General features: G+C 35.3%; 1 protein-coding gene and 1 long non-coding RNA gene across 2 annotated transcripts; both read left to right on the forward strand.

Annotated features, from left to right (window-relative positions):
* Window positions 1–8,328: 8,328 nt before the first annotated feature.
* Window positions 8,329–10,649, forward strand: LOC116001576 (leghemoglobin reductase-like). Its single transcript, XM_031241462.1, has 2 exons — window positions 8,329–8,611; window positions 9,115–10,649. Exons 1-2 carry the CDS (start codon window positions 8,360–8,362, stop codon window positions 10,363–10,365), a joined length of 1,503 nt encoding a protein of 500 aa, XP_031097322.1. The 5' UTR covers window positions 8,329–8,359; the 3' UTR covers window positions 10,366–10,649.
* A 1,886-nt stretch (window positions 10,650–12,535) lies between these two features.
* LOC116001579 lies at window positions 12,536–13,026 on the forward strand. Its single transcript, XR_004094243.1, has 2 exons — window positions 12,536–12,643; window positions 12,990–13,026. It is a non-coding gene; the product is annotated as an uncharacterized LOC116001579 (long non-coding RNA).
* The last annotated feature ends 245 nt before the right edge of the window (window positions 13,027–13,271 follow it).

The raw sequence follows: 13,271 nt of genomic DNA on the forward strand, positions 1-13,271 counted from the left end.
AAATTGAGAGCTTGACGAAGGCCCAAGAAAGTCAAACGGCACCTTATACAAAAGGAAAATTGTAGATGTGTTCAAATTTTTTTTTATTTTTATTTTATAAATTAATCAAAGCATGACACAGATATAGAATAGAAAAATAAAGTAAAATATAAGAGTAAGTATGGGTGTGTTTAGTTTGCACCTGAAAATCGAAATGGGTATGAGTATCAAATACTTGGCTTATATTTGGGAAATCTAGCTGAAAAGGTAGCTGGAAGTTGAAAAGTAGCTGAAAGCTGAAAAACTATAAGCTCGAAGCTGAAATCTGAAGAGCTGTTAAGCTAGCTGTTATGCTTAAAAGTGTTTGGTAAAACTAGCTTTTTGATAAGATGATAAATGTAAAAAGACTAAAAAGGACATCTTCATAAAATTAAAATAGTTTTAAATTTAAATAGGTTTGTTTACGTATTAAAATAATGAAATCAATATATTTTAATAAAATATAAAGTAAGAACATATATTTAAAANATTATATATAATATGTTTTGTTATTATAAAAACATATTATAAATTTTTTTAATTATTATTTTGGCTACTGCCTACTGGCAGTAGCTAAATATAATTTTTTTTTAATATATATATTTAGCTACTGCCAGTAGCTAAATGCCTAAATATAAGAATTTTTATTATTATTATTTTACGGTTCCAGTACTGGTTGTTGGGCTGGAAAAGGTTTAGAAGAAAACAAAAAAATTAAAAAAAAAATAAATAAAAAATTCCAAGTCAGTATAGATTACCTATAACTTGTAGGTAACCTGTAAAAATAGCTAGATGAAAAAAAATTAATAGTTTGTGTATCGAAATGGACGTTATGAAAGTTTAAGGTGTGGCCTGAATAACCAATATAGTGCATGGTGTGGGGTGACACTTTAGCCTACTTTATTTATTTGGGTTTGAATTTATTTATTTAAATTTATTTTATTATGTTTTTGTATTTACAAAATTGAAAATAAATGAATTTTTTAGTGTATTACAGCATAAAAAATAAATAATTTTATTTTACAATTCTACTTTAATATAAAAACATAATACCTTATTAAAATGCAAATTAAAAATTGTTTGTGGTTTTTAGTATGTCATAACTTTATTCATAGCTTCACGGCCTCATCTGAGCGTCACGGCCGACGCCGAGGGGTTCAGCCGAGGCCTCGGCCGTGACGCTCAGTCGAGGCCGACCTTGACCGAGTCAAGGTCAGCCCGTGGCCGAGGATTGACCTCGTCCACGTGCGGTTAGCCCGTGGCCGAGGGCTGGCCCCGGCCACGCGGCTAACCCCGGGTCCATGTGCCCGCTCCGGTTCCAGTCAGCCCCGTCCGTGCTCCGCATCCGGTCCTAATTATTCCATCATCAGTCCCCCAATCTCTAAGTTGCGAGACTTCGACAATGAAAGAGAGTAAACACGAACTCTTTATAGGCTCCAGCGTCAGGTTGAGTCAGAGTCCGTCTCTGTCAGAGTTCCCATTGCGTTTGGAGACTTACCCGCGGGTAAAATCTAATCTCTGAAATTATCCTTATCTGTCCAAGAGTCCAACCCCTACACAACCCTTATAACAATGCTATAAATACTACCAAACTATCCCATCATTTTCACCATCACATCATCTTTTTTATCCCAAGATTTTGAATTTTGAATTTTCTCCCATTCTCCTCCTTTCACCCTCTATATAAACGCTATGTGGACCATGATCCACTGTATAACATCATCAATATATTAGTATTTGCCTTCCTTCAAAAATGTATTTTTAATTATAATAAAAAATTGAGAGCTTGACGAAGGCCCAAGAAAGTCAAACGGCACCTTATACAAAAGGAAAATTGTAGATGTGTTCAAATTTTTTTTTATTTTTATTTTATAAATTAATCAAAGCATGACACAGATATAGAATAGAAAAATAAAGTAAAATATAAGAGTAAGTATGGGTGTGTTTAGTTTGCACCTGAAAATCGAAATGGGTATGAGTATCAAATACTTGGCTTATATTTGGGAAATCTAGCTGAAAAGGTAGCTGGAAGTTGAAAAGTAGCTGAAAGCTGAAAAACTATAAGCTCGAAGCTGAAATCTGAAGAGCTGTTAAGCTAGCTGTTATGCTTAAAAGTGTTTGGTAAAACTAGCTTTTTGATAAGATGATAAATGTAAAAAGACTAAAAAGGACATCTTCATAAAATTAAAATAGTTTTAAATTTAAATAGGTTTGTTTACGTATTAAAATAATGAAATCAATATATTTTAATAAAATATAAAGTAAGAACATATATTTAAAAATATATAAAATAAGAAAAAAAAAACAAAATGTTTATAATTCATAAAATTAGTTTATACAAAAATTAATGTTCAAACACAATGTCAAATTGCAATTACAACCAAATATATTGATGATAAAAGGCCGAATGGGTTTTAATTGAGAGGGGTAAAGGATGTCATTTATTTAAAATAATAAGGATAAAGATGGAAAAAAGTTAAAAAGCTACTAGCTTATTTTTGAAAAGCTACCTAAAGTAGCGTTTCAAAATAAACTCTTATTTTAAGCTACTAGATTATTTTAAGAACATTACCAAACAGAGCTTATAGCTTATTAGTAGCTTAAAATAAGCAATAAGCTCGACCAAACAGAGCATTGGTAATGGTAATAGTTTTGGTGAGTATTTTGCATGTTTGGTAGTATGGTAGAATTTGAATAATTATTAATAGTTGGGGAAAAATGAGGAAAGAAATGAAATCCTTATTTAATATAAGGGTATGAATTTTTCAATTAATAGTATGTATAATTATTGCAAAAGTTGCAATATAAATGAGGACTTGTTTAGAAAAAATATTTCTACATTTGCCACATCAACTTGTAATGACTAAAATATCCCAAAATGGTCTAGGGATAACAATAGGTGGGGTAAATTCGGTGGGCTATATATCTCAATTACCCAACTCATCTTATATTGTTTTTCCGGTGACACTGACACCTAAATGTCCATGTTGGATTTTTCCGGCCAGTTTGAGATTTGCGATGTCGTTCAAATCTGGAGGGGAGTGGTCTTCGTTGAATGCTTCTTCTCGCCGATTTTGGGATTGTGATACGGTGGTTTATGGTTCTCCGGTGTCCGGTGATGTTATAAGGAGTGACCATGGAGTCTGGTTAGGAATTGTTTTTCCGGTCTTGCGTTTTGGTGTTCTTAGTTTCGGATGAGTCTCGCCGGCGTTGGGCTTGAAGAATGGTGCGGCTAATGATGATTTTGGGCGGTGGCATGTCAGATATTTTTGGCGGTGCATGGGGAGTGGGAATCTAATTGCTCAAGGCAATTTTGAATCTCTGATTAATTTTAATTTCAGATTGTTGCAAGCTGTCTCATCAAATTGGAGCCAAAATTGGATTAGGAAGGATTGCTACGCATTGCAATATTGGTAACAACAACTTCATTTCTTTCTACTAATTTTATTTTTTAATATAATTTTAGCTTTGAATTTGATGTAATTTTTAAATATATAAATGTTATATACTAATATTAAACTAAATATTATAACAAAAAAAGTTGAATGGCAAATAATTAACTTAAATCAAAGTTGCAATAAGTGGGCCGGACTGATGGTCCAAATTGGCCATATCAGCCGTGGGCTGGCTGTTTTTGAGGCCCAACTTCTGGTAAGAAAAGAGGGAATGTGTAAGGCAAATTATACTGTGCACCACGGTGCACATAGCAATGTGCACCACGTACCTAAACGACGTCGTTTTGAGCATTGTAAACTAATCGTCCGTTTTTTGTGGAAATCACGTTCCCCGTTTCGGTCGATCTTTGTATTTATGTTAATATTCTGTGTATTCCAGGCAATCATTCTGTGTATTCTAGACAACCATTCTGTGTATTATAGGCAACCATTCAGCAGGGCCAAGGCAATTTATTACGCTGAGGGGTTACTCAAGATCCTCGCTGAGAAGGAAACCGACAAAATATTGGGTGTCCACATCATGGCACCAAATGCAGGAGACCTCATCCACGAGGCCTTGAAGGCATTGCAGCTTGGAACATCCGGCGAGGACCTCGCTCGTGCATGGTTTTGACCATCCAATAGTCAGCGATTAAAGAAGCTGACATGGTCACTTTTGAAAAGAATTCACATTTAGAAGGTTGATGATATTTTGTCATGGGGGTTTTGAAATGACATTTAGCACACTTTTTGCAGGTGGTTGAACACTACTTTTTTTTGGGATTAAAAGTACTCTCTGTTAATATGAGTTGGTTTACAATTTTATGGTGATTTTTCTTTTTCATCCAATTTTGAATAATCTTTTTTCCATGCATGGGGAGTATTTATATATGCTAGTATATATAATACTAATAATTCTTTTTAGTACAGTTTAAAATTACTTAGACCATGGATCACACATGNATTTGCCACATCAACTTGTAATGACTAAAATATCCCAAAATGGTCTAGGGATAACAATAGGTGGGGTAAATTCGGTGGGCTATATATCTCAATTACCCAACTCATCTTATATTGTTTTTCCGGTGACACTGACACCTAAATGTCCATGTTGGATTTTTCCGGCCAGTTTGAGATTTGCGATGTCGTTCAAATCTGGAGGGGAGTGGTCTTCGTTGAATGCTTCTTCTCGCCGATTTTGGGATTGTGATACGGTGGTTTATGGTTCTCCGGTGTCCGGTGATGTTATAAGGAGTGACCATGGAGTCTGGTTAGGAATTGTTTTTCCGGTCTTGCGTTTTGGTGTTCTTAGTTTCGGATGAGTCTCGCCGGCGTTGGGCTTGAAGAATGGTGCGGCTAATGATGATTTTGGGCGGTGGCATGTCAGATATTTTTGGCGGTGCATGGGGAGTGGGAATCTAATTGCTCAAGGCAATTTTGAATCTCTGATTAATTTTAATTTCAGATTGTTGCAAGCTGTCTCATCAAATTGGAGCCAAAATTGGATTAGGAAGGATTGCTACGCATTGCAATATTGGTAACAACAACTTCATTTCTTTCTACTAATTTTATTTTTTAATATAATTTTAGCTTTGAATTTGATGTAATTTTTAAATATATAAATGTTATATACTAATATTAAACTAAATATTATAACAAAAAAAGTTGAATGGCAAATAATTAACTTAAATCAAAGTTGCAATAAGTGGGCCGGACTGATGGTCCAAATTGGCCATATCAGCCGTGGGCTGGCTGTTTTTGAGGCCCAACTTCTGGTAAGAAAAGAGGGAATGTGTAAGGCAAATTATACTGTGCACCACGGTGCACATAGCAATGTGCACCACGTACCTAAACGACGTCGTTTTGAGCATTGTAAACTAATCGTCCGTTTTTTGTGGAAATCACGTTCCCCGTTTCGGTCGATCTTTGTATTTATGTTAATATTCTGTGTATTCCAGGCAATCATTCTGTGTATTCTAGACAACCATTCTGTGTATTATAGGCAACCATTCAGCAGGGCCAAGGCAATTTATTACGCTGAGGGGTTACTCAAGATCCTCGCTGAGAAGGAAACCGACAAAATATTGGGTGTCCACATCATGGCACCAAATGCAGGAGACCTCATCCACGAGGCCTTGAAGGCATTGCAGCTTGGAACATCCGGCGAGGACCTCGCTCGTGCATGGTTTTGACCATCCAATAGTCAGCGATTAAAGAAGCTGACATGGTCACTTTTGAAAAGAATTCACATTTAGAAGGTTGATGATATTTTGTCATGGGGGTTTTGAAATGACATTTAGCACACTTTTTGCAGGTGGTTGAACACTACTTTTTTTTGGGATTAAAAGTACTCTCTGTTAATATGAGTTGGTTTACAATTTTATGGTGATTTTTCTTTTTCATCCAATTTTGAATAATCTTTTTTCCATGCATGGGGAGTATTTATATATGCTAGTATATATAATACTAATAATTCTTTTTAGTACAGTTTAAAATTACTTAGACCATGGATCACACATGGCCTTGTTTGGTAACATAGTTAGCTTATCAGCTAATTTTGACTTATTTGATTACTATTAGCTGTTTGACTTAGTTAAACCGTAAATATAAGTGTTTGATTAATTAGCTTTATGCAGCAATTTATTGTTCCAAAATGTTAAAATTCAAAAAAATGTTCAAAGTATTTTTTTTTTTCATTCAACTTTTTGATAAAGTCATTTTTGCATGTAAGCAGCTATCAACTAACAATAAATTTACCAAATATCTTTCAACAATTAGCTAATGCGATCAACTAGTCAAACCCACTGATCCAATCAGCTAATAGCTACCAACTAACAGCTATTTACCAAACTTCTCCAGCTAATAGCTACCAACTAACAGCTATTTACCAAACTTCTCCTAAGTTTTTTTAGTGTGATTTACTTCTTCTGTACTATTTGTCGGTGTTTTTATGACCATTAATTAATTTAATTTGAATGATGATCACTATCCGTAGGTATACACAGGATAAATCTTTTTTTTTTTTTGGTGATGACCCTAACTGACCAACTAGTTTAAGTTGCTAGGTCACTTGTAGTCAGTACTAGAGGGTATTATGCACTGAGTAAACTCTATCAGATCACAATGAGATAAATTAGTTTATGTTGCAACATAACTAATGGAGTGATCGGGTTAAACTAAAATGAACCATAAACACTCTCACCAAGAGTCGAATTTATAACTTTGTGGTTATTGAATCAAAACTATCTGAATTTGTTTATATAGGGGTGATTGCGAAGAAACTTTCTGAAAGATGGGGTGAGATCTGAGCCGTTGATCAAATCTAGATTAATAGCTCAAATCAATGAATTTTTTTTTTTTTAAACACGGTTCCTGTCAACATGCATGCATTGTTTCAAACTGATGCATCTTAAGATATACAACTACACGTCTTAAGGAGTTTCATTGTAGGGAATAACACATATATAGTAGGGCTTAGATTGTAGAAAATGACACATGGATAGGAGTTTCATCAGTGTGGTAATGTAGTCACGGTCATCTGGTAAGCTCCTTGTTTGCATAATATTATTAAATATGGTAATATAATTCCTATTCGTACTATAATTGTACATTAAAATATATTTTTTCATACTTTTCTATTCGTAATACAATTTCATATTAAAATTACTAATCGTAATATAACAAAGTTCTTATCCCCCGGATGACTTTCACTCCTTTTGATATGAGATTTGCCCTTCAAATTTCAGCGTTAACAATTCACATTGATGCTCGCGTATGCTATGATTATCATCAAAAGCCAAGACCAAACACTAACTCATCATGTTGGGCAAACTGGTGTTTAATTACGGTCAATTGTACGTGACTTTTTTTCCAAGTCACACATCCTGATGGCTTGAAGGTGTTAGCGCTAGACGAGGATAGACAAGATTATGTTAATCCTGATGGCTATTAATTCAACATTTATTTGGTAAAATTAATGCAAGGATAACATCACAAAACATAATCGATCCAAAACCGTCTTTTCAATTGCACAATATAATATTTGATGTTATAATTTATATAATTATATACGAATCCAAATATTCTCAAAATATTATAGCATATCCATTTCGTGCATCGCACGGGTGTGAACACTAGTGTATCTAAATTCAAGTTATGTATTAGATTTTTAATTAATTTTAGACGAAAAAAAATTCAATCAACCAATTTCCAAAGAGGCAAACACTGACTTTTTCAAATTCAACCTATTGATACTTACCAATTAAGCCCATTCATCAATTACCAATAATTATTTTACCCCTTGAATAGATCCTCATCGATCCTCTTTACTCATTATTCTTTTATCTTCTTTTCGTATTGCCATATTTGAGTTGAAGTGTTTAGGTACTGTATTTTCCAACAACATAAGCTTCACCATACATACACAAATATGGCCAATTAACCAACAATGTCTATATCGCAAATAGAATATCTATTAACACAAATTATTATGTCGATTCGGGTCCACCTTACAAGGTGAATATGGATTTTGAATGTTTATAATTAACATACTAAATGCTCACAATTTGTATACTGCAAACACAAAATGTGAATGTTCATAAATTACCTTTTAAAAAATTCACAATTTGTATACTACAAACACATAATGTTAACATATAAAATTTATGTGTTTTAACTTAAAGACACAATTTCATTACTAAAAATACAGAATTTATGCAAATGGACTTGGTCAATGGTATAAGGGATCAAATATTAATCATAATAGGACTCGTACTACTCTAGTCTTCCCGCGCCATACCACCCTTGTATGTTTATATATACATAGCCTTGTCCCTTGTATGTTTATTTATATATACAAGGGTTTATATAATATATATAAACAAGCACCAAGTACTACGCTTTTTCTGATGGCGATGGCGAGTATTGCTAGACGGTCGAGGAATCTCTACTACAACAGCTCCAAGTACTACGCTTTCTCCTTGAGCAGAGGATTCGCGTCGGGATCTGATGAGGAGAACGACGTCGTTGTTATCGGCGGTGGCCCCGGCGGCTATGTCGCTGCCATCAAGGCGGCTCACTTCGGCCTCAAGACCACCTGTATCGAGAAGCGCGGAACCCTCGGCGGCACCTGCCTTAACGTCGGTTGTATTCCTTCTAAGGTACTGCTGCACTCTCACTCTTCTATCTATATCTATCTCTACTATATGGTTGTAGTGCTAAAATCTAAAACCATCCAACTGCTTCTGGAATTGCAATAGCAACATTTTTGTACAATAGAATTGAACTAGTTGTATTTGCTATTTGAACATTCCCACTGTCAATCTCAAATATGATCTTCTCTCATTGTTGTTGAATTATAAAATTATATACATTAACAAGATCCATGGCGGCTGTCGTTTTTTCGTGTAAATTTCTTTTTTTCCCAGTTTTTTCTCCATTCCTGCTGTAGAAATATGTAGGTTGCTGCTGCGCACTAACATGGTGCAGTCTATGCCTTGTCCTTTTTGAAACTCCAGAACCCAACTCACCTATTGTATTAAATTATAGTGTAAAGATCAGGGTTCACATTACTTAATTTCTTATCTAGTCTTATTAGAATATATTTGTTTTCTGCTTTTTATTCTCTTAATTCTGTGGCCTAATGCTCTTCTGTTGTACTCAGGCATTACTGCACTCCTCACACATGTACCATGAAGCCACACGCTCATTTGCCAAACATGGTGTGAAGTGTTCTTCTGTTGAGCTTGATTTACCTGCCATGATGGCCCAAAAAGATGAAGCTGTGTCTGACTTAACAAAAGGTATTGAGGGTCTATTCAAAAAGAACAAAGTGAACTATGTCAAGGGATATGGTAAGTTCCTCTCACCTTCAGAAATTAAGGTGGACACTATTGATGGAGGTGAAACTGTTGTCAAAGGGAAAAATATTATAATTGCCACTGGTTCTGATGTCAAAGGTCTTCCTGGGATAACCATTGATGAGGAAAGAATTGTATCATCTACTGGCGCTTTAGCATTAAAGGAAGTTCCTAAGAAGCTAGTGGTCATTGGAGCTGGGTATATTGGACTTGAAATCGGCTGTGTCTGGGGCCGACTTGGCTCAGAGGTCACTGTTGTTGAATTTGCACCTCATATTGTTCCTAGCATGGATGGTGAAGTTCGCAGACGATTTCAACGCACCCTTGAGAAGCAGAAGATGAAATTTATGCTTAAAACTAAGGTGGTCTCAGTTGACAGTTCAGGTGATGGTGTTAAGCTGACACTTGAACCGGCAGCTGGTGGTGATCAGACTGTTCTTGAAGCTGATGTTGTTCTTGTTTCTGCTGGTAGAACTCCATTTACTGCAGGGCTTCTATTGGACAAAATAGGAGTTGAAACTGACAAGATTGGTAGAATCTTGGTTAATGAACGCTTTGCCACTAGTGTACCTGGGGTCTATGCCATTGGTGATGTTATTCCAGGGCCTATGTTGGCTAACAAGGCAATGGAAGAGGGTGCTGCATGTGTGGAATTCATTGCAGGCAAGGTAGGCCAAGTGGACTATGATATGGTTCCCGGGGTCGTCTTCACACACCCTGAGGTGGCCTCAGTGGGAAAAACCGAGGAACAAGTGAAGGCACTTGGAGTCAGTTATAATGTTGGGAAGTTCCCTTTCATGGCAAACAGCAGGGCCAAGGCAGTTGATGATGCTGAGGGGTTAGTCAAGATCCTCGCTGAGAAGGAAACTGACAAAATATTGGGCGTCCACATCATGGCACCAAACGCAGGAGAGTACATCCACGAGGCCGTGCTGGCATTGCAGTATGGAGGATCCAGCGAGGACATCGCTCGTACATGGCATGTCCATCCAACAATGAGCGAGGCTGTTAAAGATGCTGCAATCGCCACTTATGACAAGGCAATTCACATTTAGAGAGTTAGCACATACTTTCGACTTACTAGCTTTGCCAATTTTTAATTTTTAATGTGTCCCTAGTAAATTTTGAACATTTTTATCTCAAAGTGAGTTGAAATTACTGTTTAGTGGAGATTAAAGGATTCCATATTTAACCAGAAAACTCAATTTTGAACATTGTAATGGGGGAAACTTGCTCTGATGTGTGGAGCAGATGCAAGATAAATGAATGACAGCATACTGTGCTGGATTTGGGAACACTTTGCCACACTTGTAAATTGTAATTGCATATGTCTCCTTAACTGTAGTCCACCCCTGGAGCACCCTCGTCTTCGTCCTCATCCTTTTTTTTTTTTTTTTTTTTTTTTTTTTTTTTTTCTTTTCTGCAGCTTTTGCATTTGTGGAGATGAAGGGGAAGGGGAAAGTGAGAAGAACTAAGAAATGACTTGTTCTTTGTGTTTGAGCCGCATATAAAATGAACTCATTAGGAAAGGTAATTTTAATATTTTGCATATGGTCATCATGGCAGATAAAAAGCAAAGTGCAAAAGAAGCATTATTGTTCCCATATCAGATTTTCTAAAAGAAATCTTCATCTATTTTATTAGTAGGAGTACTTCTCAGCCCAGAACTACATATTAGATACTTAATCCATCCATCTACGAAGCCTTGAATAGGGCAAATTATTCCGGGGACTCGAAATGTGGACTTAGGTTCAAAATACACCATTTACATACTGAATGCGATATCAGAGGAGCAACAGCATCAACAACTGTTTTGGCCATCCTGAAACATGAAGCAAACTAGATCTCCACAGCTAGCTGCATAAACTCAATACTCATGACAATTGCAACATAATATAGATGTGTTGATAAAAAAAATAGCATTTCTATTACAAAAAATCACACCAAAATAGAATAAAATGAAAGTAAATGTATATAAACTGACTAAGTTAAATTTTATTTTCGGACATACCTATGAATCATAGTATTTTTTGTTTTATTTAAATAATCAATTGTGCTTGCCATTTCCAAAAATCAATTTCATTAAAATTCAAATTGAGCATTTTAGATGTTGAATTGCAGAGAGCATTTGGAATAAGAGTAATACAATTTTTCAAATTTCAAAACACTCTTGTCAACGCATGGTGTAAGGTTGTTTATGACAAACTTTTCCCTAACTCCAACCAGTTTTACATGCTTACCAAGAAACTATGTTTTTTACGAGTACTATATATTTATGGCTAACATTCTTGTTTTAAATTAAACTCAATGTTGTGAATGTTATAAAGAATTATATTGATGGCTTAGTGGACACTGGTCAAGTAATTTAGTTTAAGAACAATATCCCCCATTCCCCACCCCTTTTCTTTCCCAGCAGGTCCAATAGCTCCCTGTGGCACTGTGCAAGCTAAGGATGGCATTTATCTATTTGACATTTGCTTATTCATGACCTTAATTGTTAGTTCTAGGTAATAAATGTTACAGTTTTTAAATTTTTGAACAGATATGTGAATCAAAACTGAAACCATTATACTTGATTGCACTTCTTCAAGTTTTGAAAGGGGAGAATTGAAGTCCATTGTCTTCACTTCGTCTGTGGAGTCCACTCATAGATTATATATGCACCTTACTGAACTTTTTTGGTGATTTACAAATTAAGATCAAGGAGTACTCACGTCTTCAACGACAGTCATTAAGGAGACAAGCCCCCTTTGTTTTAAGCTATTTTCTTTATTGCCCTCCATACTCACATTCTTATCATCAAAATATGTTTTTGGCAGCAAGACACTGAGAGCCTTCCGAGATGGGGAAGTTCAAGTACTTATTTCCTCCGATGCTATGACATACACGTGGAATGGATGTCGAAGGGGTGAGAAATGTCATTAATTATGATATGCCTGCATATATTAAGACCTATATACATCGAGCTGGTTATTGCTTCACATTTTTGTGTAAGGATGAGGTATGTTATCTCTTTATATGATCGCAAGGATTAGGATTTTTGTAACCCATGTTGCATTAAATACTATGGATTTCATTTCAAGTTTGTACTTGGCTGGCTACTTATTTTATTCTTCCTCTTCCTTTTTAGTGATTTCATTCTGCTTTGTTTTTTGTAGTTATAATTTTTGGACAGAATTCTTTAGACACTAAATACACATGAAATTGATCAATCTGTGTTATTTCAGGTCAAGAAATTTAAGAAAATGTTGCAAAAAGTTGACAACAACTCTTGTACAGCTCATCCTATTGAATCACAAGCAGTAGAGTCGCTTCGCCCCATCTATAAGTCAGGTGATCTTTTCCCTTCTGTGTTGTACAGATGTTGCATGCTCACTTTTACTATAATGCTGCAAATGATTAAATCACTTTTATTTTATGTATAGCTCATTTGGATCCCAACTTTATGGTTATATTTCTTTGATCCTTATTTAGTATTTTTGGTCATGGATAATGTTTAATAGTTGAGCTGGTGCTTTTATATTTATCAGGCCATGAAACAAAACACAGATATTTCTATACTTTTTTAATTTTCTTTTTTTAAAGGATATATAGAAGACATTTATGCGTAAAAGTATTGTATCCACCTTTTAAGCTCAAGACTATATATTCTTGCCTTACAATTTACTTCGGTTTTCAGCATTGGAGAAATTGAAAGAAAGTGTTGAATCATAAAATTTTAAGAAACGACGTACTAGTCTGAAGCCTTCTAATGCTAGTAAACGCAAGGGAGAAGAGCGTTTAGAGTAGAGTTCCAACTTCACTTTTCAAACGGAGCTCGTTCTGGCTGTGGATCATTGCTACTCCATCTTGAAAACGCCAAGCCACTCGTGTTGTTTTGTAGATCAACCTTTGAAATGGTGAGTAGTAACAGGGAGAGCTTCATTTCCTCTTCTAAGGAAAGCAGATTATGTGTCTCTTA

The sequence above is a fragment of the Ipomoea triloba genome, chromosome 13, assembly GCF_003576645.1.
Source record: "Ipomoea triloba cultivar NCNSP0323 chromosome 13, ASM357664v1".
Lineage (NCBI taxonomy): Eukaryota > Viridiplantae > Streptophyta > Magnoliopsida > Solanales > Convolvulaceae > Ipomoea > Ipomoea triloba.

Excerpts from the sequence above, each read along its gene's own strand:
- LOC116001576 (XM_031241462.1), top strand. The coding sequence starts at position 8,360 with ATGGCGATGGCGAGTATTGCTAGACGGTCGAGGAATCTCTACTACAAC. Across the intron at positions 8,612-9,114 it reads TCGGTTGTATTCCTTCTAAG|GCATTACTGCACTCCTCACA; the intron begins GTACTGCTGCAC and ends TGTTGTACTCAG.